Source organism: Phoxinus phoxinus, assembly GCF_949152265.1.
Source record: "Phoxinus phoxinus genome assembly, chromosome: 15".
NCBI lineage: Eukaryota > Metazoa > Chordata > Actinopteri > Cypriniformes > Leuciscidae > Phoxinus > Phoxinus phoxinus.
This window is the reverse complement of record NC_136890.1, coordinates 4049224-4076300: the sequence shown is the minus strand read 5'-3', so window position 1 is coordinate 4076300 and position 27077 is coordinate 4049224. Positions and strand designations below refer to the sequence as shown.

At 41.7% G+C, this 27077-nt stretch overlaps 2 protein-coding genes across 3 annotated transcripts in view; one reads left to right on the top strand and one right to left on the bottom strand.

The window, feature by feature from the left end:
* vps13a (vacuolar protein sorting 13 homolog A) overlaps nt 1-3377 on the bottom strand; it is a 99433-nt gene extending 96056 nt beyond the window's left edge. For both annotated transcript variants that reach the window (XM_079638352.1, XM_079638353.1), the window contains exons 1-3: nt 3109-3377; nt 231-274; nt 69-111 (exon numbers count right to left, since the gene is read on the bottom strand). In XM_079638352.1, coding sequence (XP_079494478.1) covers nt 69-111; nt 231-274; nt 3109-3208 — 187 coding nt within the window. In that variant the 5' untranslated portion in view covers nt 3209-3377. The remainder of the gene's footprint in view (nt 1-68; nt 112-230; nt 275-3108) is intronic.
* A 21285-nt stretch (nt 3378-24662) lies between these two features.
* On the top strand, nt 24663-26540 carry LOC307012108 (fish-egg lectin-like). Its single transcript, XM_079638387.1, has 6 exons — nt 24663-24956; nt 25054-25113; nt 25281-25508; nt 25628-25839; nt 26021-26145; nt 26251-26540. Exons 2-6 carry the CDS (start codon nt 25056-25058, stop codon nt 26393-26395), a joined length of 768 nt encoding a protein of 255 aa, XP_079494513.1. The 5' UTR covers nt 24663-24956; nt 25054-25055; the 3' UTR covers nt 26396-26540.
* The last annotated feature ends 537 nt before the right edge of the window (nt 26541-27077 follow it).

Genomic DNA, 27077 nt, shown 5'->3' with positions numbered 1-27077 from the left:
TATATGACAACAAAGTCATCAGCCATGATTAGCACACTGCAAACATGAGCACACTGCACTTCTCTTACCGATGTGTCCTGCTCGGACTTTGAAAGGAATGTCCAGTTGACTCTGTTACGGAGATAAAACTCACATTACTAGTTCACAAAGCATCAGAAAAATAGAAAAATTTCCCTAATGGATATTAAATGTCACATTACATATCTAGCGTGAAACATAAAGCAACATACCAATGCATTTTCTTTTATCTCAAGGTTTCTTAATATGGCAGCACCTGCAAAAGAAACATTGCCATATTACCCGGCTTGGCCTACAATAATTCATATCATTGAGAAAATGTGTACTGTGGTAATAAGAGTTACTTATTATCAGTGAGTCAATAAACCACATGGCAATATATCATAAAACTCTATAGGGATGTTCTCCAGGACATGTGTCAGTCTGTTATTATAAATGTTGATGCATTGAGCGAATGAATGAATGAATGAATGAATGAATGAATGAATGAATGAATGAATGAATGAATGAATGAATGAAGGAACGAACGAACGAACGAACGAACGAACGAACGAACGAACGAACGAACTGCTTTAACTGCTTTAATGAACGAACGAACAATACTACAGCAGTGATTCTCAAAATGAATGAATGAATGAACGAATGAACGAACGAACTGCTTTAACTGCTTTAATGAACGAACGAAACTACAGCAGTGATTCTCAAAATGAATGAACGAATGAACGAACCAACGAAACTACAGCAGTGATTCTCAAAATGAATGAACGAATGAACAAACAAACAATACTACAGCAGTGATTCTCAAAATGAATGAATGAATGAAAGAAACTACAGCAGTGATTCTCAAAATGAATGAATAAATGAAAGAAACTACAGCAGTGATTCTCAAAATGAATGAATGAATGAACGAACCAACGAAACTACAGCAGTAATTCTCAATATGAATGAACGAACGAACAAACAAATAAAACTACAGCAGTGATTCTAAAAATGAATAAATGAATGAACGAACCAACGAAACTGGAATTATTTACAATGGAAATAAGCCCTAGGCCTAGGGCTTTGTGTTATCCTGACTTTGTTTTGTTTCTTTTTAATGTATGGTGCAAAGATGTATCGTATTTTAAACAAAAGGGTCAAATAAAAATCAATCAATCAATCAACTACAGCAGTGATTCTCAAAATGAATGAATGAACGAACGAACAAACGAAACTACAGCAGTGATTCTCAAAATGAATGAATGAATGAATGAATGAACAAACGAACAAACGAAACTACAGCAGTGATTCTCAAAATGAATGAACGAACGAACAAACGAAACTACAGCAGTGATTCTCAAAATGAATGAATGAATGAATGAATGAATGAATGAACGAACAAACGAAACTACTGCAGTGATTCTCAAAATGAATGAATGAACGAAACTACAGCAGTGATTCTCAAAATGAATGAATGAATGAATAAATGAACGAACAAACGTTTTATTAAAAGAAACTGGGAGCGTAATACAGTAAAATAATTAACCACGATTCATTGTGTGATTACAAAAGATTCAAGATTCTGAATCAGTTCAGATCAGGGGGGTATCAGTTTATATCTTGATATAAATAATTAATTTTAAATAAGTCCTCTTGTGGCTCGCTTGTATATTTGCTGAGGGCCCCCGAGGGCCCCTGGTTGAGAACTACAGGACGGTTAAAGTGATTATCCGCTCCATCTATTGATCATCACAGTCGGACTAGGGCTGGGCAGCAAACAGTCGGGTGTAAACCAGATGTGAATCAGTGTAATGGAGCCGTGTGTCTGCAGACTAATAAATCTACTTGCTGCTGATGTGAATCAAACAAAAGAGAAAATAACAGCCTACTACTCTTGCCTGAATAACCTGATTAGCTTTAATAAGAATACATTTATATTTAATTCATACAGTGAAGATTATGCAATATTTTATTTTTACATTTGATTATTACATTTCTGTACTAATTCTAACTACATGTATATTATACCTGAAAAATTTTCAACAATTCATATTGTTAAATTCATATTTGTTTGCTATATTGTATTTGTCCTATTGTTTGTCATTTGCTTCTTTTTTCATTCTTTTTTTTTTAATAACAGAAATAAGATCAAATAACTATATCGTGATTTATATCATAATCGTGAAATACAATTTCTCATTTCGTGAAATAAGAATATGGTCATATCGCCCACGCCAAGCCTGACAAATCTTATGGCGTCAATAAAATGATTTTTGGTTTCAAATGTATAAAATACAAGACTACAGGAGGTGATTTTATACTAATCAGACCTACTTTTTAAAAAATAAAGTTAGTTTTCATAAATATCTGATGGTATTGACAGTAGGGAGGGATGCAGCAGTGAAAACTAATAAAATTCATATTTTATAAATTAACCTCTTCGTTTTCTCACAATATAGTAGTAAAAGATATTATGTTTCATCATAATGTTGATAAAAAATCAAGAGAAAGGGAATGAAATGGTACATCCGTGTTGTTAACAAAATACTGTAGTCATAATCTCCGCTTAATGTCAGTGAACATGTTCTTGTTTTGATAATTGCACATAAACAGAAGCGGTATCCTGGATCTCAGAATGAAAGTGAAGCCAACTCTCCACATTCACCCGAAAGTGCAAACTGTGTCATGAATTACTTGTTTCCGAAGTCAATTTTTGAAGCTGGACCGCAGAAATCCCCATTATCTTCCATTGTAAGAATGTAACTGGACATGTTTTAAGCCACATGATGAGTGAACAGAGTTTACATGTGGGGTGAACTATCCCAATCAAGGTAATGCCAAACTAATTACACAGAGTAGGCTAACATATATATATAACTACACAGTGGAGCGAACCAACACTACAATAGATTTAACCCAGCAGATTAGTTAAGGGTTACTGTAAAACGCATGTTCACACCAAAGTCATATCTCTCAGAGTCCAGTGTAAGGTCAGCTGACTCTTTTAACGTAAACGGCCATATAGCTGTGTTGTGTATGTACATGAGTGGACACAATGCGTTTTTATCAACACGTTTGTATTTGACAGCTGACACGTTGACTGTACGTTACCTCCCCATATGCCGAGGCTGAGCTGCGAGCTGTCGAGGTTCACCACATAATCGCCCAGAAACCTGTTCAAGACATCGACCACCAGTGACTCGAACACCATCTTTACGCGCTGCTCACACAACCATCAGCATGCTTTCCTTCGCCTGCGATTCCTGGAGCACCCGAGAGTGTTGTTGGACTTACTACGGAGTGTCCCGTTTCCTGAAATAAACATCACTGGAGGGACGGGGAGGTTCTTCGCATGTTCACCGATGCTCTGCCTGTGCGACACTGCCCTCTGCTGACGAACAACACGCGCGACACGCGACACTGCCCTCTGCTGACGAACAACACGCGCGACACGCGACACTGCACTCCGCTGACGAACAACCCGCGCGACACTTCTTTTTTTTTAATTTTTTTATTGAACAATATCAATTTAGCAATCCCTGTAACTCTCTTCTTTCTAAATTTAAATTGGACATCTCTTCACACTGCACATTCTGTAACTCTAATCTTGAAACAATACCACATTTGTTTTTTGAATGTGATTATTCAAGGGAGTTTTGGAGGAAGGTAGCTTTGGCTTATTTTTTCTGCTTATTACAAACTTTACTTTTGAAGCTACAAATGTGTTTTTTATTTTATTTGGGACTCCGGGTCAAAGGAGATGGATGACAGATTAAAACTGCTTACTTTATGTGGCGAGTTTCATCTTCACGAGTGTAACTGATTCTAAGCCCAATTTTAGACTTTTTTGTGTTGATTTAAAATTATTTCATGACTCTCTTTGTTTATCAGCTAATGCAGGGCTCTCAAGTCTCACGCATTGGGCGTGAGACACACGCATTTCAACCCCTGCACACACGCCACACCTTGTGTTTCTCACGCTGAGGAGTAAGGGATAACTTGTCCCGCTATACAATTAATGGACGAGGCGCAGACAAATGGAGGAAATTCTCTGCCGAGTTCATAGCATCTGTCTCGAGTTATACAGAGTTAAATGCCAGCTTCCAGCCAATCAGAAATTAAAATGTGTTGTTTCCGGGTAAATTACGTGTTCCCGCTCCAAGCACGTTCATTACTAGGCAACACGCGCAGTCGCGCACATACGGAGTGGAAGAGTTGGAAGAGCGGGTCGTGCGAGATAAAATGCAAGTATAAACAGCTGTTTTTCGATAGAAGTTTTAAATGACCGTCAGAAATAATCAGTTTGATCAAAGAGAGACAGTGGATACTATAAGCTTAATTTAACAACACAAGCACCCTATTAAATATATTGCCATTATTATTCTATAAATTTGATAACATTACCTCGAATGTGTTTGACTTTCCCCTGTTTGTATCACTCTGCTTGTTCGTGTTTGCGCAACTTGCATCATTAAGCCAGAAGGCGGCGACAAGTGACTGTCTTTATGAGTGAGTAATTGAACCATTGATTAAAGGTGCCATGTGTAATTGTCTGGCAAAAAAAATCAAGTCATACTCCACATTCCATACCAGATGGGGGCAGTATACCTCACATATCAAAATATGTGATGTAGGATATGGTATTTTATAAATCACACACTATAAATATGATAAAGAAGCAGAAACAGATAGTTGCAGTAAAGTAAGATATTTTAACAAGTTGAAGAAACAATAATGATTTGTGACACACACACACACTCGATTTGCGCATCGCCATCATGTGTGTATTACAGGTAACGTTATTACATTGCTTCCTGATATCACGTGCGCAAACACAAATAACCGATATTTATATATATATATACTACAGGGCCGTTGAATGCTTGTATCTGATAACCGTGAAGCTCTTGTAATTATTACTTTACCCAACCTCTCCATGTCGAGTGATGCAGTAAACATCAGACAGCGCACGTGAACCGATCATCTCTACTATAGTAAAAAAACACGAACACTGTTGAAAGATACAGTAGGCTACAAATTACCTGTTCGCGCCACAAATTGTTCTCCGTCCTTAGCGACCGAGTCATTGAATGTGAAACAGCGGCTGCTGTCGTCAGCGAGCAGCACTCTTCAGACAACGAGGGCGCGCGCGCCGTGTTGATACCTCCGTTTCAGTTTCTCCAACCCGCGCAGTGCGGCGGTCAGAACACGGAGACCATTCTGCCCCTGGCTATGCGTGCGAAAGCATGGGGAGCGATCCCGGGCGTGTCAGAATGGGGGCTGAACGTTGTAAAACAGGGCTATGCGCTGCAGTTCGCTCGCCGTCCCCCGCGCTTTCGAGCCCGGACCGTGACGAGCGGTCCTTTTCTTATCTGATCTGATTTGTGCTTCAGAGCGCGGTGGTTGTAGGGGTCTCTTGCCAAAGGCTTCAGCCATCCTTCCGCTTTCTTCCCTGAATTGAAATGAAGTAGTGGGCTGTACTTTCCACACGATTGACATCAGGTTCAAGTACGCCCACAAGCCGTGCGAGTTATGCGTGTATTGCAGGTTGGCTGGTGGTTATGTGCCCCGCATACCGCCTCCCATGGCCGAAACTGGTATTACGACACCTGTCGGGCCGTGGCTAGTAATGCTAATGCTAATTAAGGTTGATATCTCTGCAGCACTATAACTTGAAATTTTTTTAATGACATCATTGCCCTTATTTCTTCTCATTCTTTTGATGCGTGTAGCTCATTTTTTGGATATTTTTACCTCAATTTTTACACATGGCACCTTTAAATGAATAGATTAGTCCACAAATATTGATTCATTTAGGAAAGAAAAAGTGGCTGAAACTGAACTTTGATGCTCATACTAACTGCTCATATGCCTCTGGGCACAGAATTATTAAATTGGCTTTTGAAATGTAACATCTATGCAAAATAATCCTTTAATCATTTCTTTTTCAAGGCCATTCCCGTTTCGAATATGTGATTGTGTATAGTCAACAATAAGCATAAACATTCTGCATTTCCATTTTATAGTGTGGATAATTCATTGCGACATTTAAACTGATTCTCATGTTTAAGAATCTGTTATCTGATAAAATACTACATGCTTTTAAAGCTACTGTTGTCCATTTTTTTGGCCTTCAAAACACCTTAAAGGGCACCTATTATGACATTTAAAATGTTCCTAATGTTGTTTAGGGAGTCCCCAACAACAGTTTTACATGCGTGCAATGACAAAAAACACTTTTGTTGTCGTATAATATGCATTTATTTTTACCTGATTTGCTCACCGACTCCCAAATGATTCGTTCAACGACTAATTTTTCAAACCCCTCCTTTGCGCGACGCTAACGCGTTGATTGGTCAGATGACCCAGCAGTGTTTACAGAGATAATACTTATTGTTTAATAAGTGCCAGAGATTTTGCACACAGCAGAGAAATGGTTAAACTAAACTAGCCCCCCTCCCCACCCCACACAGACAGACACACACACACACACACACACAGAGGGGCAGAGGGAAAATGCTCCAAACAGTACACATTCAAACCAAAATATCTGACTTCCTGTTGGTCGGAGCTAATGACTGTAAATTAGAAAGTTGTCCGGATCGAAGAGAAGAATATACGTACCGAGTTTGGTTACTGTAGGTAAAACTAATACCCCATTTTTGACTAAAGGTGGCGCTACTGAGCCCCTTACCACGCCCGTTTCTGAAACTTCGCACATGTCTATTAGACAATAAATGTGATATGCATGTTGAGTTTCATGCAATTTGAAGCATGTTAAGAGCCTCAAATGCATCCAAAAAGATTATAAAAGTTTAAAGCGTTGCCATGGCGACAGTATTAAAGATATCAATAATCCTTTCACTGGTCTACATCTGTCGTGTGTTTACATTATACAGATGAAGTTTGAAGCAAATCGGGTAAAAAAAAGAGGGTGAATTCAAAGCATTTTGAAAGTGACACACTTCCTGCTGCCAGTTGGTGGCGCTATAACTTTGACTCACAATAGTCACATCCATGTGATGGGCCTCTTACAGTGAACACACTGCTGAAGTTTCATCAAGATCAGTTAATGTATGAGGATGTTATAACACACTTCCTGTTTCCAATATTCGCCATAAATTCGTTTCCTCACCACGGCCAAACCGTTCGAGATATCAAAAATCCCCTGGCAATTTATCATCCTCAATGTCTTGACTTCATGCTGACCGAGTTTCGTGGCTTGGGCCCTAATAATCCGAAGAAAAACAATAGGGCCTTCGCCTTTTCAAGGCTTGGGCCCTAATAATCCGAAGAAAAACAATAGGGCCTTCGCCTTTTCAAGGCTTGGGCCCTAATAATCCGAAGAAAAACAATAGGGCCTTCGCCTTTTCAAGGCTTGGGCCCTAATAATAATCCGAAGGAAAACAATAGGGCCTTCGCCTTTTCAAGGCTTGGGCCCTAATAATAATAATCCGAAGAAAAACAATAGGGCCTTCGCCTTTTCAAGGCTTGGGCCCTAATTATTTTTTTCAGTACATTAGGATAGTTCATTCATAACTTGCTTGGATATCCTACGGAGCCCCTAAAGGGACGTGGTATTAGAGGAGTGATGTGTGAACTAAATTTGGTGTGTTACAGTGAAGTTATTGGATTTTTTCATAATATAAAATGTGCAAAAGCAGTGTAGTATGACCAGTGGGTGACCATTGATGTGTAAACTGAATTGGGTGGCACTACAGTTTGTAACATTGAAGTTAATGATTATTTTTTTATTTTTGACTATGAGTTGATTCTGTAGTCGTTTCTTGGGTTATATTGCACTTTGCAGACGGTCCCTTCGGAATTGTCTCTCAGCCGACTGCTCCAAGAGATCCATTTAGCCTATTATAAAGCTCGTTTTGAGGAGAATTGGGTTGTAGCTCGTTGTCTAGGTTACTGTGATTGTAAATATGTGTCGTTTGTGTTTTAACAACGTTTAGCTCACGAATATTGATCCGGGAAGTTCGAATAGCCTATGTGAATATGCCAACTTCACTGAACTCCTTGAGTTATTATGCACTGACTGCATTTCTTTATATTTGAGTCCAAGTTCAAACACTATGAAACGCTCCATTAACGTACGGAGCTCTGAAACACTGCCAGCGGGACATTAAACAGGAAGTGTCTGTCCGACTCCGAGCTCACAACAGGTTTTGCGTGGGAACGCAAATATCTTTGCGAGGGAACGCAAACATTTTGCGTGGGAACGCAAATATCTTTGCGAGGGAACGCAAAAGTTTTGCGAGGGAACGCAAAGTTTCTCGGGGGAACGCAAAAGTTTTGCGAGGGAACGCAAAAGATTTGGAAAAAAAATGTTCTCCCATCCTAAAAAAAATTCCACCACCACGTCCCTTTAGGGGCTCCGTAGATATCAGACCAAACTTGAACTGGTTTTGACATGATCTTAACGGATCAGCTGAAGGAACTGGAGCATGTCAGCTGGATGGATCTAACATTGTGTAACCGTATTAACCAGGGGGTGTGACGAGTTATTAAAGTAAAATGTATACTTAAGGCCATGTTGCAGGTTAACCACCACTGTCGATTAATGGGTACATAAATCACTCAAGATATGTATATCATTTTTTAAATGTCTCAAAAATGGTCTTAAATACCAGTTTTTTAAGTTTTTGGTATTAACGGGGTTTTTTTACGCAATTCGGCGATGACGTCACGTTGGGGAGAAGTGGAGGAAAGGTAGCCTGATGGCAGTCAAAGCCAGTGAAATGCATGGTCCGAGGAGAATGAGTGGAGAGTTGAGCCGCGTTTCCACCGCGGGAACTTTCCCCAGGAACTAGGAACTTTGGGCTGGTACTCGGTGTGTTTACACCGCAGGAACCAGGGTCTAAATGAAGTTCCGGGTAAATATTTCCCCCTCAGAAAGTCCCTGCTGGCGAGGTAGTACTTTTTCAAAGTTCAGGAACTTTCTGGGGTGGGACTTGCGTGCTGAACATGCTGATTGGTCGTGTTCACGCCGCATTTTGACTGGATGACTCCACGCAGCATTCTATTTTAACCGGCATTTTTAAAAATCTATTGCGGTTCGTGGCTTCATGCGCGAGAGTTGTCCGTCTGCAAATATGGAATTTAATTATTTTTTTTAAACACAGCTGGACCGACGACGAGGTTACGTTTTTGTGCAACAGGAAGTTTTCTGCACGTTCGTCAGCCATCTCACATTCATGTCCGCAATACATCACAAACACAACTGCAGCACAATTTTAATCTCCTCCATACTTATTATAAATGTGGCGCTCAAAACTGATTACTGTGCGTCGGAGACTGGGAGGAGCAGACGCGCACAGTTTATAATCTTCCCGGTACTTTAGACCGCGGTGTAAACGCAGAAAGCAACCGGTCTGGGGCAAAAAAAGTTCCTGGGAAAAAAGTTCCTGGGACAAATTGTTCCGGGTAATTTCGGTGGAAACGCGGCTTTGGTGAAGTGTCCTGGTGAGTTGCTAGCAGCAATGAGATAACAACACATTTTTTTTTACTGTCATTGAATAACACCGAGTGAAAAATCAACGTTTTCTTTATAGTGGCAGTGATCATGACGTTAGTTCAGATAAGTACCGGTAACGTTAGCCTTTGTCATCATAGTACTGGTAAACTTTGTCTTTGTCATCTAGAAATAGAAGGCATCGTGCTAGCTATATGGGTATTTCTAAGAATTTATCTCTTCCTCCGGTGAAAATGTTGTTGCAAATGTAGCCGCCGCGTGTCTGTCGCGGTGTTTGGCAGGTGCTTGTGCGGGCGGTGCCGTCCCATGGAAACTGCGTTGGAAAGCTTGTGCTGTAGGGCAGTGAGTGCGTTTTGGTCGCTGGTTGAGGAGCTCACCCCGCGACCAGATGTGACTGAATGCTGAATGCATGCTGCCTGAATCCGTTTGTGCTGAAGATAGCATACACACATCTCAGGCAGGATCATGGTCCCCTTCAAGCCAGCACGCACGAGTATGTTGTTTGTTTACTGTTTACACGAAGTCTTATGAACCAACTTAAACAATTATATGTGACTAGAGATGTGTTGTATAGACAATGATCATGTTCTATAATCTGCGCTATCTGAATACTCTCGTCTACTACTCGTTTCTCTAGTCACTCAAAAAACGCTCTCCAGGCGGGCTTTGGTAAACTCTCTCCCCAAGGTGACGTCATGGAATGCATTGTGGCGGAAAGGAGAATCGTTGCCGCTGTAAGATAGTACCTACTTTTTCGTATTATATTCCGTTTTGTGATACCCAACAACATAAAATACAATGGATAACAGTTTAAATGTTCATTACCAACAAGCAAATTGCACAAATTCGTTGAAAAATTAAACCTGCAACACGGCCTTTAAGCTGCATTAAGGTAGCGGGTCCATTCCCGCAAGCATCGGCGATAGCCATCCTCGGTGTTCGGATCCGTAGGAGCGAGATTTTTGGTTGCGGTCCCTCCGAGGAGGGACTGTGGGCATACGCCGCAGGTGATCGGGGATATCCGTCAGCACCGGTGTTAGCTGGTTGAACAGAGGGCGATCAGATGGCAACAGGGTCTCTGACCAAGCCCTGAGGTCAAGGAGGGTTTGACGATCATATGCCAGCAGAGCAGATATATATCGAAAGGCAAAAAGTAGTAGGAGCAAAACAGACTCGACAGCAAAGGAGCGAAGCTGACGGCTTGCCAGGACGGGTGCCATCATCCATGGTAAGCTCAGACGGCGGCAGTAGAGCAAAGGTCCATGTAGACACCGCCCCCATGGCCCTCTCAGGGTATCTACTGGCAAAGGTCCATGTAGACGCCGCCCCATGGCCCTCTCAGGGTACCTCCTGCCCCCCCCCAAAAAAAGACTTGGGGAAAACTACGGGAGGAACCTCTGGGCTGTAACCGGGTTCAACAGAAGCCTCCCGGAACTTGAAGGCCGCAGGTAAGGCGAGGCGCAGAGGCGGGGCCGGCAGGGCGAGACGCAGAGGCGGGGCCGGCAGGGCGAGGCGCAGAGGTGGGGCCGGCAGGGCGAGGAGTCTGGGAACGCCCTCCGGAGCCTGGCGAGTCAAACGAGTCCTCCTCCTCCTTCTGCGACGGCGCTTCACTGGGCTTGATTCATTCACTTGGCTGAATTCATTATTGGACGCACTTGACTCACTTGACTCGGCACTTGACTCACTGGACACGGCACTTGACACACTGGACACGGCACTTGACTCACTGGACACGGCACTTGACTCACTTGACACGGCACTTGACTCACTTGACACGGCACTTGACTCACTTGATTCGTCGAGGCTGACGTGAAGCTCTGGCTCGTCGTGGTTGACGTGAGGCTCAGGTTCGTCGAGGTTGACGTGAGGCTCAGGTTCGTCGAGGCTGACGTGAAGCGCGGATTCGGCTGGTCAGACGTGAAGCGCGGGTTCGGCTGGGCAGACGTGAAGCGCTGATTCGGTGGGAACCTCTCGTGGCGTAGGTTCAGCCGAGTACGTGAGAAGCACTGGTTGAATGTAGCCCACGTGAAGCACTTGTAGGCTACCTCCTCCGCTAAGCCCACTGCAAACGACGAACTGCTCATAGAAAGAGCCCACTCGATATACTGAAACAGAGTCCCGGAAGGATCAGGCATGGGCATCGACGAGTAGAGGGGCTCAGACAGTCCTCCATGGAAAAAAAATTACAAACATAAATCATTCAGGGGATGATTATGAGCCAGTTTCAGAAAGTCCGTCACGTAGTCCTCGATGGGTCGATTCCCCTGACGGAGACGCATGATCTCTACTGGTTCTGGATGCATACCGGGGTCCTTCTCAGCCGCTGGATCAAGATTGGCTAAGTGTTCTGTCATGAAACTGCACGAGGACGCAGACAGAGGAGATCCAAATGCAGGCTTTAATGAAGGATGATCCAGATAACACAATGAGTACACAAGCAGAGGGTCAGAGTCCAGGTAAGCAGTCCAATATAGCAGAAGTACAATACAGGGGCAAGGCAAACGGGTAAACTAGATACAGGCGAGGTGTCCAGGAAACAGGGAAACTCAGACTCGAACTGGATATAAGACTAAAACAGGAATACAAGGAATGTAGCTCAGATTTGCAGCGTGACAGTCTAACAACACTTAGCAAAGAGACAAAGGAAAACGAAGGCTTAAATCAGGCTACGTTTACACGTGGACGGCTATTTTCATAAACGGACATTTCACCCCTCTTCGTTTTCAAAAATAACCCTGTGCACACGAACCCGTGTATATGCCGTCAAGAGCATGCCAAACCTGTAGGTGGCAGTGTAACGAGAAGCTCATGCCCATGTTAGCCAACCAGAATCCCGAAAATAGTCACATACTGTGACGTCGCTGCCTAAAACTCCATGTTTTTCAGTTTACATGCAAACGTGCAAACAGAGTTTTCCAAAATCTCCACTCTGGCCGGAGTTTTTAGAAAGAATCGTTTTCAGAGGAGAATTCTCCGTTTGCGTGTAAACGAGGGGCACAACCGAAGGGAAATGTCTCCGTTTTTCAAAATAACCATGTACGTGTAAACGGGGCCTCAGAGAAGCTAACAAGCATAATCAGAAACAGGTGAAAGACATAAAGCATAATCAGTCCAAATAAAACCATAAGAAGGAATGAAAAATAGAGAAGGAGTGCCCCCCAGTGGCTCACGCGGGCACTCCAGCCGCTGATTGTCACATACTGCATCGTGAACTTATTAATATACTAGTAGTTTACTATTTGAATACTAGCAGTACATTTACATTTTTTTAGTTTATTAATGTACACTTTGAACTACTCGTTTAGTGATGGTTTTATACTGCAAACTTGTACATTTCCTTTAAGTGAACATAACATCATACTTATAGTTTACTATTTATATATTATTTTTCCACTTTCAGTACTACTACGTTCCTATTTAGGTATGTTTTTTTTATATACTTGAAATATCCCTTTAGCTGTACTTTAACTAATTAAAACAAAATATATTCTATCTTCATGCATCCTTTTTAATCAACACTTGAATGTGGCTTTCGACACCAGGTTTCAGTGAGAATGATAATATCAGCATTTTTATATATATTTTAGAAATTCTGGGTCTGTGCTTTAAGATCCAAATGTCGAAGAATGAAGACCCTGAATATTCCAACAACATATATGAAATGAACACATTAGTGTTATTAAAGATAAACCTATTTGGTAAGACAGAGAGAAAATAACAAGCAACATATGGCAAACAATTTACAATGATCTGGTGGCCCGTTGTGCTGCATCGCTTTGCAGTGACTTTTTGATGTGGGATTTACCTGTTTATAGTTTACCTGTTATATTTGTACTACATTGTTACACTGCAGGTCCTGTTATAAGAGAGTGTGTGTGTGTGTGTGTGTGTGTGTGTGTGTGTGTGTGTGTGTGTGTGTGTGTGTGTGTGTGTGTGTGTGTGTGTGTGTGTGTGTGTGTGTGTGTGTGTGTGTGTGTGTGTGTGTGTGTGTGTGTGTGTGTGTGTGTGTGTGTGTGTGAGAGAGTGAGTGTGTGTGTGTGTGTGTGTGCATGCGTGTGTGTGTGTGTGTGTGTGTAAATAAATGCATGAATATATCAATTAATAAATAATTATTCCTTAATCAGTAAACATATATCCCCACAGTGTACCTTTCAAAAACATAGTTATTAGATCTCATGGCCAGGGAAGAAAAGGTTAGAAGCCCAACCCCTTTATAATCCAGTCAGCTTTTATAAAGATAACTAATATGACTAATAGTGCATCAGGTCTCTTCTCTCGACTGCATGTCTGTCTCTTCAGGGCAAATGTAAATGGCACCAAGTCATGAGTGTTCAAACAAAAACTAAGCAAATATTAGCTGTTAAGAAACACCAAACAAATAATTACTGAAAATAGATGCTATCTTGACGCTAAACTGACAGCAAACAAGATAAGAGAAACACTCACGTGTTTATATTATATTTTATTATAAATTTAAAGGAGTTTAGCTCCTCTGTTGCTGCAGTGACTCATGGCAGACTATAAAGTACATCTACGGATGGAGCTGTCAACACAGATGACCCAAAATATTTTGAAGAATGTCGGTAACCGTTGATGTACCCCATTAACTTCCATATGTAACCGTGGCGTTAGGCCACACTTAGTCCCAACTACACCACTGGGGTTGTATACCCACGGAAATAACACCAACACAAGTTCAAATAGGCAATACTTGATAGAAGAGCGAAGACGTGACTTTCAAGCTTAATACCTTTATTGACAATGAGTTATAGACCTCTGAATCAACAATCAACGTGAATTGTGAATATTATAAAAGGAGGAATAAGAATTTAATAAACATAGACAAATCACAACCCACCGCCTGTGTGAAGAAGAGAAAGAGTCACTGGGCCACGGACCCGCCGCACTAAGAGCACACACCACACGTGCATGCTTCTCAAGATGATTTAAAAAAACACTTTTAAAGAAAAGTGTAGTGAATAATATAAACCACTCTACACTCCCAAATCAATACACATGCAGTGCAGGAAATCTCACGCCACATGCAGTTAAAGAAAGGCCCAGATGACACCGGAGGAAAGTACTCCCACACAGGCTGGCTCCTAAGACACAAAAGATATGAATTAAAACTCCCCTTTACACATCACATACACTTCAGCGGTTGGTCTAAACCAAACTCAAATAATAAAATCAGTTACAAAAATAATAAACAAGAAGTCAAGTCAAAACAGAAAATCAGTATATAACCATAAGCTTAAGATTTATATAACAAAAATAAATAATAAACAAAACAGCAGGGCCTAGAAGTCAGAGGTCCATATGCATAGGACTCCACAAAGAAAGATCTCGGCTGTAATCCAAGAGTGAAATATAGACTGGGTGATACAGCTCGTTGCTATAGGTTAAACACGGCATCCAGCACTCGACACTAACCCCATTAAATCGCCCACACACTCACACTCTTGCATCAAGGATTTCCTCACTCGCTATGGCGCTTCGGGTAACAACACCGGAAGGAAACGGAAAAGGTCAAAGCGTCAGGAAGTTATGCCGGCTACTAACTTTGCGCTATTTATAGAGCAAAATAAATACACGCCCCACCCCGTACAAAATCCTTATTCACTCGGTCACACATAGTAGGAAAAAAATACAATGGAAGTCAGTGGGGTACATCAACTGTTTGGTTACGACATTCTTCAAAATATCTTCTTTAGTAGTGTAATTACAGAGCTCTACGATAGAGAATGGGCAACTACGTCATGAGGCAGTGCATTATGGGTAGCGGCGGCCATATTTTAGGACATGGCTGTTGTAACACCAAGAGGCAGTTGGTGGCGGTAATTATTTGTTTGCCAAACGAGGTTGTATAGAGAAGAAGAAAAAAGGTAAACAAACATACATGGACTGTGCGAAGATCAAGCTCAAGGTTATCTACCGAGAGAAGCTGAACAAGGAAGCAAAGGAGCGCTACTTGGAGAAAATAAAGGCAATTAACGGGCTCGATCCGTACGTACACAAAGAGTGGTCGACTGATCTGAACAAGCTACCGCAAACAACATTTCCTGACGTTTTTTCTTACCTTGTTTGTGGTGTGAGCGCATACACATTTGAGCAGTTCCGAAATTACAAATCTCCTGAGGCCCATCACCACTTTACTAATGGTTGGGTTGAGGACCTGGAGATTTACAATGACCAGAAAATTGTCGTTCGCACAAAGGTAGATAATCACCATGCACTAGACACACCTCTCTGTCACCATGCTAAACTCAACTACAACACTGCAAGTTAAACTCTGCGTCGTATATATTTTCTTTTTTACTTAGGAAACATCTTGGTTAAGTTGTTTATTTTAATTAAATGTAATTTCCAGGCCCCTCCTTGAACTGCCACCTTAACGTGGTGGAGGGGTTTGAGTACCCGAATGACCCTCGGAGCTATGTTGTCCGGGGCTATATGCCCCTGGTAGGGTCTCCCAAGGCAAACCGGTCCTAGATGACGGGTCAGACTAAGAGCGGTTCAAAAACCCCTTATGATGGACACCAAATCAAGGACCGTGACGTCGCCTGGCATGGCGCACCCAGGGCCCCACCCTGGAGCCAGGCCCGGGGTTGGGGCTCGTATGCGAGCGCCTGGTGGCCAGGCCTCCCCCCACGGGGTCCGGCTGGGCTCAGCCCGAAGGAGCGACGTGGGGCCACCTTCCCGTGGGCTCACCACCTACAGGAGGGACCGTAAGGGGCCGGTGCTGAGAGGACGGGCAGCAGTCGAAGGCGGGGGCCTCGACAACCCGATCCCTGGACACGGAAACTAGCTATAGGGACGTGGAACGTCACCTCGCTGGCGGGGAAGGAGCCTGAGATTGTGCGTGAGGTTGAGAGGTTCCAACTAGAGATAGTTGGAATCACCTCTACGCACGGCTTGGGCTCTGGAACCACACTCCTTGAGAGAGGATGGACTCTTCACCACTCTGGAGTTGTCCATGGTGAGAGGCGGCGGGCTGGTGTGGGTTTGTTAATAGCCCCCCAGCTCAGCCGCCATGTGTTGGAGTTTACCCCAGTGAACGAGAGGGTCGTTTCCCTGCGCCTACGGGTCGGGGATAGGTCTCTCACTGTCGTGTGTGCCTACGGGCCAAACGGCAGTGTAGAGTACCCGGCCTTCTTGGGGTCTCTGGGAGGGGTGCTGGAAAGTGCTCCAACTGGGGACTCTGTCGTTCTACTGGGGGACTTCAACGCCCACGTGGGCAACGACAGTGTTACCTGGAGGGGCGTGATTGGGAGGAACGGCCCCCCTGATCTGAACCCGAGCGGTGTTCAGTTATTGGACTTCTGTGCTAGTTACAGTTTGTCCATAACGAACACCATGTTCAAACATAGGGGTGTCCATCAGTACACGTCGCACCAGGACACCCTAGGCCGTAGGTCGATGATCAACTTTGTGGTCGTTTCATCTGACCTGCGGCCGTATGTCTTGGACACTCGGGTAAAGAGAGGGGCGGAGCTGTCAACTGATCACCACCTGGTAGTGAGTTGGATCCGATGGCAGAGGAGGAAGCTGGACAGACTCGGCAGACCCAAGCGTACTGTAAGGGTCTGCTGGGAACGTTTGGCCGAGTCTCCTGTCAGAGAGATCTTCAACTCCCACCTCCGGCGGAGCTTCGACCGGATCCCGAGGGAGGCTGGAGATATTGAGTCCGAGAGGACCATGTTCTCCACCTCCATTGTCGAAGCAGCCGCTCGGAGCTGTGGCCGTAAGGTCTCCGGTGCCTGTCGAGGCGGCAATCCCCGAACCCGGTGGTGGACACCGGAAGTAAAGGATGCCGTCAAGCTGAAGAAGGAGTCCTATCAAGCCTGGTTAGCTTGTGGGACTCCTAAGGCAGCTGACAGGTACCGGCAGGCCAAGCAAACTGCAGCCCGGGTGGTTGTGGAGGCAAAAACTCGGGCCTGGGAGGAGTTCGGTGAGGCCATGGAAAAGGACTATCGGCTGGCCTCGAAGAGATTCTGGCAAACCGTCCGGCGCCTCAGGAGAGGGAAGCAGTGCCCTACCACCGCTGTCTACAGTGGAGGTGGGCAGCTGTTGACCTCAACTGTGGATGTCGTCGGACGGTGGAAGGAATACTTCGAGGATCTCCTCAATCCCGCCGTCACGTCTTCCATTGAGGAAGCAGAGACTGAGGGCTCGGGGTTGGACTCGTCCATCACCCAAGCTGAAGTCACCGAGGTAGTCAAGAAACTCCTCGGTGGCAAGGCACCGGAGGTGGATGAGATCCGCCCCGAGTACCTCAAGTCTCTGGATGTTGTGGGGCTGTCTTGGCTGACACGCCTCTGCAGCATTGCGTGGCAGTCGGGGACAGTGCCTCTGGGATGGCAGACCGGGGTGGTGGTCCCTCTTTTTAAGAAGGGGGACCGGAGGGTGTGTTCCAACTACAGGGGGATCACATTTCTCAGCCTCCCTGGGAAAGTCTATGCCAGGGTACTGGAGAGGAGAATACGGCCGATAGTAGAACCTCGGATTCAGGAGGAACAATGCGGTTTTCGTCCAGGCCGTGGAACACTGGACCAGCTCTATACCCTCTACAGGGTGCTGGAGGGTTCATGGGAGTTTGCCCAACCAATCCACATGTGCTGTGTGCTAAGGGCTGTCCGGTCCCTGTACGACTGAAGCAGGAGCTTGGTTCGCATTGCCGGCAGTAAGTCAGACTTCTTCCCGGTGCATGTTGGACTCCGGCAGGGCTGCCCTTTGTCGCCGGTTCTGTTCATAATTTTTATGGACAGAATTTCTAGGCGCAGCCAGGGGCCGGAGGGTGTCGGGTTTGGGAACAACACGATTTCATCTCTGCTCTTTGCAGATGATGTTGTTGTGTTGGCCCCTTTAGACCAGGACCTTCAGCATGCACTAGGACGGTTTGCAGCCGAGTGTGAAGCGACTGGGATGAGAATCAGCACCTCCAAATCCGAGACCTAGGACACGCTGGAGAGACTATGTCTCCCGGCTGGCCTGGAAACGCCTCGGAGTCCCCCCGGAAGAGCTAGAGGAAGTGGCTAGGGAGAGGGAAGTCTGGGCATCTCTGCTTAGACTGCTGCCCCCGCGACCCGGCCCCGGATAAGCGGAAGAAGATGGATGGATGGATGGTAATTTCCAGGCGAAACGCTGTTGTTGTTGTTGTTTCTGCACTGTTCTAGACTAGTTTCTGTACTAAATCAGAAACAGGTTTATTTCCAGGTACATTTTCACAAGCGAGGAATTTACCTTGGTATATTGGTGCTTAACCGTACACATAAACATAAATAAAGAACTAGTAAAGAGATCAAAAGTACATGTCTACAAAAAATATACTGGAGATTTGACTATGAATTTACAACTATTCACTGTTGTGTAAATGTGAAGTGAAGGCTTTGAATATATATACATATAATTCATTTTATGCTTATCAGTGTTATTTATGTCTTAGGTTTTGCACCCTCAACGCCTCAATGAACCACCACTCAAGCCATGGGTGATCCTCAATACCAGTAAATACCAAAACCTGCTTGCTTCACTGTTTCAGTTCTGTGTGCATGAGGCACAGAGCCACGGCTCACTAGCTGAAGGGGCCTGACTGAGACCGACAGAGCTGAGGTGGAACCACTTTATTGCACAGTTTTCCTTGTCACAAGCCACCATGTCGTCCTGGTCTTCAGGGCCTCTGCAAACGCACCACAGTTGGGTTGTATTCTGCAGTGTGTGTGTTCTTGGCCTTTTTGTGTGAGCTTGCTGTAATACGATTAAAGGATGCGGAATTGTGTGTGTGTGTGTGTGTGTGTGTGTGTGTGTGTGTGTGTGTGTGTGTGTGTGTGTGTGTGTGTCTGTGTATAAATAAATGCATGAATATATCAATTAATAAATAATTATTCCTTAATCATTAATCAGTAAACATATATCCACATAGTGTACCTTTCAAAAACATTGTTATTAGATCTCATGGCCAGGGAAGAAAAGGTTAGAAGCCCAACCCCTTTATAATCCAGTCAGCTTTTATAGATATAACTAATATGAGCAAGTGCATCAGGTCTCTTCTCTCGACTGCATGTCTGTCTCTTCAGGGCAAATGTAAATGGCACCAAGTCATGAGTGTTCAAACAAAAACTAAGCAAATACTAATAAAAAGCTGTTAAGAAACACCAAACAAATAATTACTGAAAATAGATGCTATCTTGACACTATACTGGCAGCAAACAAGATAAGAGAAAGTACACTCACGTGTTAATAATATATTTTATTATAAATTTAAAGGAGTTTAGCTCCTCTGTTGCTGCAGTGACTGATGACAGACTATAAAGTACATCTACGGATGGAGCTGTCAACACAGATGACCCAAAATATTTTGAAGAATGTCGGTAACCGTTGATGTACCCCATTAACTTCCATATGTAACCGTGGCGTTAGGCCACACTTAGTCCCGACTACACCACCGGGGTTGTATACCCACGGAAATAACACCAACACAAGTTCAAATAGGCAATACTTGATAGAAGAACGAAGATGCGACTTTCAAGCTTAATACCTTTATTGACAATGAGTTATAGACCTCTGAATCAACAATCAACGTGAATTGTGAATATTATAAAAGGAGGAATAAGAATTTAATAAACATAGACAAATCACAACCCACCAGTACGATAAGAGTGACCTAGCCTGTGTGAAGAAGAGAAAGAGTCACTGGGCCACGGACCCGCCGCCCTAAGAGCACACACCACACGTGCATGGTTCTCACCCATACGGAAATGTAATATATGACATATGTCCCTATATAACACGTGACGCCGTCATATATGCTAAATATAAGACAATTTATTGCTATCACATATATACATATCTCTAGATATAGGTTGATATAAGTTTATAACATATATAAATTGTCCATATTAAATTATATTGGCATATTTTTTTATTTTTTATTTAACCTTTATTTAACCAGAAAGTCCCTTGAGACAGAATCTCTTTTCCGAGGGAGACCTGGCCAAGACGGCACACCAGTTACAATTTAAATACAAATACAACATAATCAAAACAACCAAACAAGCATCACATAAAAAGGAACAGGTCACATATGACAGTTACATTTTTTAGTTATATGGCATTTTAACATGGTCTTAAATTCTCTTAATGGGACTAAATCATTTAGATGTAGCAAGTTTTGCAAATTATTCCAAGACCATGGCGCAAAGTAAAAGAAGGCTTTCTTCCCCAACTCAGTAAAAACCCTTGGAACCTGCTAAGAGAGCCACCTGGTGGAACGGAGATGAAAACTGCTGGAATTCTTCTTAAGAAGATCACATAAATATGCCGGCAGTTTACCCAACATGGCCTTGTATAGAAAAATATACAAATGAAATTGTCTACGTAGACTTAGTGACGTCCAACCAATCAGTTCATACAACGTACAATGATGAGTACGGGAACCAGAGTTAGTTAGAAAGCGCAGAGCACTGTGATACACAGAATCTAAAAAGTGAAGAGTACTAGAGGCAGCATGCATGTAATCAATATCACCATAGTCCAAAACACTTAAAAAAGTAGTCTGCACAAGATCTAACAAATTGAAACAAGCCTTATTCCTAAAAAAAAAACCCAGTCTTAGTTTCAGTTTTTTTACAAGCTTTTCCACATGAACTTTAAAAGAAAGTTTGTTGTCCAGCCAAAAACCTAAATACTTGTATGATGAAACATTTTCAATTAAGTCCCCATTTAGTGTATTAATAATTATATTATCTGGGGATTGGGAACGAGCCCTTGAAAACGTCATAAATTTGGTTTTCTTAGTATTTAGCACTAACTTAAGGCCATGTAGTGAGACTTGAAGGTGTTGAAAGGCTAATTGAAGGTAATTTATGGCTTGGTTCAATGAAGGGGCAACTGAGTATATCACAGTATCATCTGCATAAAGATGCAAGATGTTATAATTTATATAAACTTATAAAGATGTTATAAGTTTATAACATATATAAATTGTCCATATTAAATTAGTATATTGGCATATATTAATACGATGTATATGATTATTGTTTATATAATATTGTATGTTATGACCATATACTGTATGTCACCAATATGTTTCATTTCTATATGCCAATTTATTTAAACAACATAGGCCACATGCATTTTACATGCTTATGGTTTCCTTAATTCATTGTTTTCCTTATTTGAACAGCTTGAACTTTTAACAAGTCTACACAATCCACATTTCATTTCCATTTCTATCCCATTTTAGAATTAGCACAATTTTGTATACATTTTTTTTAATGATTATTTTACTCAAAAACAAAACAAATACTACACAAATTCTATTTTCAAACGTATTTTTTTTCATATCATACCATATCAATATCATCATTCTATGTAAGAAATCATACATACACAACATGCATAGATGCAGTAGCCTATAATACACAGTTCATATGTCTCCAAACACAAAAATACCAAAAAAATCTAGGGGCCCCAAATATACTTTAAATGCATTTCTCTAGACTGCATTGATGCAGCAAAGTCACAATATAATCACATCTGTGCTGTTCCAAAGGCATGTAGAAACACTTTCTGTCTGCAATGCATTTCAGGCCATGTATTTAGCATGCGTTCCACCCCAATACGTTACGTCATTGCCTAACGCCTATCTTTATTAGGCGCGCCAAAATTCAAACGCAATCAAAAGACCGCGCCAAATATTACGCGCATTCAGGGACACCAACCAACGGATGGAGAATGTTCGCCCTTGTCGAGTGGAAACAAAGAAGAATCGGATAATGAAAGTTGGAGCATTGTTCCAACATTACACATAAAAAACTTCAATATTAATGATTTCTTACGGACTTGATGACAGATCTGTATATTGGATTGAAGAAAAAGGTGGATGGCCTTTGTACGAGGCAACCTATTTTTTTTTTTACAATCAATGGAGGCAACCAACGGTGCATAAAGTAGCAGGTAAGTTCATTTCTGAACTTGTATTATAATTCAAACATTGATTTTGCACAGAAAATAAATAATTTAAATAATCGCTGTGGTGCAGATCGTGCAGATCGGATTGAGCAGATATTTTCTTGTTTTTTTGTTCAGACATTGTTTTTTTTTTTTCATTGAACGTTGTTATTAATACGTTACTGCTTTATTGTATAACACTGTCCCTCATCATGAAATCAATACTTATTGTGGGTGCATAAGTGCTTAACATGTGGTCAGCCTATGTTGTTGTTATTGTCATAGCCCTAAGCCATGTATTTTGTTAGATTCTAAATTTTGACAACTTCTGAGCAAAAGATTGCAGGCCAAACCTAAGTTGTCTAGCCCCAAAAAGGTCACAAGATTTTTTTTTTTTTTTTACTGAAACCCAAAACTAGCATCTGCATTGCAAATGTATAAAATTGGCTGTCCACTATAAAGTTGTTGCTTCAGGATAAAATACAACAAAATCATTATTACATATAACTTTGCAAATGAATTACTACATTTAGAAAGGAAATACTTTAAATACTTAAAATGAATCATCCAAAATTAGGAGTGCCTAATAATCTACAATTTCGCCTAGATCTTGACAGGATTAGTCATTTTTCATAGCCAAGTACAAGCAGTCTGTCAGAGTTGTTTATGTTTCTCTGCCTGTTTTTACTTATGGTAAAGCTTATATACAAGTCTATATCTGTTTACCCGGTTTAATGCCATTAGCTATTATCCACTCTGCTATTATTTCCGAGCTTACTGTTTTGGGCAAGCTGATGTTCATTTTCTGCTAAAGAAATGGAAAATACTGATATACTGACAATACTGATACTGCTGGTAATCTAATTTTTTTTTTACTCTTTTGCTTCCTAGAAATGCCAAAACTCGTAAAATGGGACTAAGTCCACAGGAACAACTGGCATCACCTACCAGCATACAGGGAACTGTGAGTATGCTGTTTTCCAAACCACTACTGTAACATGATCAGTCCTTAAGGATTTAATTTAACCCTTTCCTCTCTGATGTACTGATTGCAAAAACAAGTTCAGAACATGATTCTTGGGCCGGTTTCACAAAGATAGACTTAGATAGAGATAGATATAGTAGATAGTCAGACTTCAGATAGACATCTAAATCAGACCGTTTCACAAAGCACTTAAGACTTTGACTATCTTAAGTAGGACTACACTGCAATGCATGCATTCTGGGTAAACTAAGACACTTTTCAAAACAAAAAACATGGCGGATCGAGTAAGCGCATTCAGCCGCTCAGTGCAGTTTATCCCAGCAGAAAATATGTGTTTGTTGGAGGAGTATAACAGTTACAAGGACATTTTACTTGGGAAATTTAGCGGACAATGTAGTAACAAGAAGAAATGTTTGGAAAAATGATTGCTATGACAGTTAACAGCGTTAATCCGAACGTTGAGCGTTAAAGACGTACAGAAAAGATACAAAAACGAAACCGACGATGAAGTCCTTATTATTATATATTTCCAGTAGGTTACTGCGGTCAGGGCCGGATTAACCATTAGGGCAACATCTAAGGGCCCCTGGGCACCGTCAAATATTATGTTAGATTAGGGGTGTGCGATATCACGATTTTTGATCGTGGGCGATTAAAATGTCTCCACGATCTGCTTTTGAAGAAATATCGTAGGATCGTGCATTCTATCAGTTTGCAGTTCTGGCGCCTCCGTCTCAACATACTGTACAGCGCGACGTATATTCACATGAAATGCAGAGGAACGGGACACAAGGCTACAAGTCATTGTGCCCAGGGGCCTCTGAACTCTTAATCCGGCCCTGACTGCGGTCCCTAAAAACCCTTTCCCTTCTCAGCGCTCTCCACGTCGTCTGCAAACCACAAATTATGAGCCATTTTCCCTTTTCTTTTGGCTGTTTGTGATGTAACTGATTGTTACTGCTGGTTGCCAAGGTAACAGAGTCTTAGACCGAAGTTAGCCTGGGGGTAAGGTGTCTAATTTTTTTGGTCTAAATTAAGTCAGTCTTTATTTTTGTGAAACAGTCTAACTTGCATTAGACTAGTCTATGAGCAAATTTTAGACTTGTCTAACACTAGACCTGTCTAAAATAGCTTTGTGAAACCGGCCCAAGTGTTTTAGCTTTCAAATGATGCATAGTTTATGATAGTCAGTTGAATATTTGTTATAAAACAAAGTAATAAAAGTATAGACAAGCCCCCACGGCCCGCCCAAGGGCCGATGTTAGCTAAGGAGTTTTAACTGGTTGAAATGTCTATATTGACTTTCCTTGTCTCTAAAATATCACACAATATTGTATCACAAACAAGTTGAGTGTTTGATGTATAGATAGAGTATTTGCCTGTATCTACAATTCAAATTCCCCCTGTCTAATCAGGAAACATATTTCGGCTATTTAAATGACCCCTCAACAACATTTGCCAACATTGGATGCCAATTTAGTACGTGTACTGCAGAAGAGGAGAATCCACACTGACTACTGAATTCTGATCTATCAAGAGAAGGTTGTCTTCATTTAATTAATGTTATTTTAATATTCATTATATTTTATCTTTACTCATATTGAACTAACTTATATAAATGACTTCTGGTTATGAACAGCAATGAAGGTTTTTCAGAGCATCCTGCTACTCGTCAGCTGCCAGTTCCTTCCCACTCTGGGTAAGCTACTAATGTGATTTGGTAACATAAATATAGACATATATTAAAAATCCATTTTAAAATAAATATTTTTTGCTATATAAATATTTTTAGTTTTTTTATATAACCGTATGTAATTCATTTGTGAACATGTCTATTTGTACTAATTTTGCACCATGTTTTCACAGCTTTAAACTGTGAAGTGAAGAGTGGCATCCTGAAGCAGATAGACGCTGGGTCTGGTTCAGTGGTTGGAGTGAACGATCAAAATGAAGCGTTTGTCCTAAAGGATGATGTCTTCACAAAGATGTGCATGTCTCTAAAGCACTTCAGTGTTGGTCCTGCTGGTCAGCTCGGGGTGAATGCAGCTGACAATATCTTTAAGTTGCAGGGTGGCAGCTTTGTGCAGATTCAAGGTGAAAAGAGAAATTACAGAAATCAATACATGCCTAATCATTCATTAAAATTTGTTTTAAGACATTATCTTATTATTCTTAAATTAATCTTTCATCCAACCTGTGGATTGTTCTGTTAGGCCTTCTCAAACAGGTGGATGCTGGAGGTGATGAGATCATTGCAGGTGTCAATATGAATGATGACATCTTCTGCTTAAATACGGATGCTAACAACAAAAAGCCATCCAGCACTATTCCTTGGGTTTTAATTAATGGAAAGCTGAAGTATTACAGCTGTGGACCGTACAGCTGTTGGGGAGTGAACAGCGCTGACCAAATCTACATCTTGAAGGTGATGTCACAATCTTAAATGTTTAAATACAACAGGTTTTTAACAATAAAGTAGACATCACGCACACGTTTGATTTTCTGACATAACAAAAAAAATAACGAAACTGGTGTGGAAGCAGCAAATGCAGTTATTTTATATGACTTTATTATGGTTGACTGGTTTTTCTTTGGGTCTCGTGCAGGATGTGTCTAGTAATGCATGTTCCGGGTCCGGCTTTGTGAATATTGGTGGCCTTTTATCCATGATTGAAGTAGCAACTGATGGCAGTGTCTTTGGTGTCAACCGTCAAGGGAACTTATACCAAAGGTGAATAAAACTTAATCATATTAAACATTGTATATGAACAAAAGTGATTATTAATTTTCTGTTATTTAAAACAAATGCTACATTAAAGAAACAATAATTTTGCAGAACTGGCATCACTCGATCCAACCCTGCTGGCACAGACTGGATCTCGATGGTTGCCTGTCCCAATGGCCACAAGCATGTGAGCTTTGACCTGGGATTTCTGTGGGTCGTCTGTGTTGACGGCTCCATCCGTAAATGTACTTTATAGTCTGTCGTGAGTCACTGCAGCAACAGAGGAGCTAAATCATTAACATAAACCTCAAAGCAATCAGTCCATATTAAATCTAAAAGTTTGATTAATCTCTCTTCTCTTCTTTTCTCTTCTCTTGAATCAATAAAGCATTATGATAGCATCTTATCAGTGTTGTTTCTTTTGTGTATCATTTTGTTCAGTGGTTCTCCAACTGGAAAAAATGTTTCATGTTTTATTTCTAATGTCTGATTAGAAAACATGTTTTTGTCTATAATTTATATAATAGTTGTCGTCACACTTTTAAAAGTTGTAGGAAGTTATTAGTGAAGGATCTGAGGATTCAAACTAGCAACTTGTGTTTGTGCAGCTTCAAGAGAGAAAACATTCATCTGTTTAACTTCATTTATATTGTTTCTTTATCCGTCATATTATTTTCTATATTCATACACTAATGTAGCAATTTATATATTAATGACTAACTCAGTTCTTTGTTGTGGGGAGGAGGTGGGAACCAGCGATTTAAAGACTTTTAGTAATAAAATAAACATACAAAACGAAAGTAAAGGCAGCAGCACCTCAGGGACGACTGCTGCCACATTATAAAACAGAAACATTGCATAAAAATCCAGGCTTGGCCTCTCTCGTCGCTCCTCCTTTTATGCTTCTGCTCCTCCGTGAGAGAGACCAGTGCGTCACT

Excerpts from the sequence above, each read along its gene's own strand:
- LOC307012108 (XM_079638387.1), top strand. The coding sequence starts at position 25,056 with ATGAAGGTTTTTCAGAGCATCCTGCTACTCGTCAGCTGCCAGTTCCTT. Across the intron at positions 25,509-25,627 it reads CAGCTTTGTGCAGATTCAAG|GCCTTCTCAAACAGGTGGAT; the intron begins GTGAAAAGAGAA and ends TTGTTCTGTTAG. Across the intron at positions 26,146-26,250 it reads CAAGGGAACTTATACCAAAG|AACTGGCATCACTCGATCCA; the intron begins GTGAATAAAACT and ends ATAATTTTGCAG.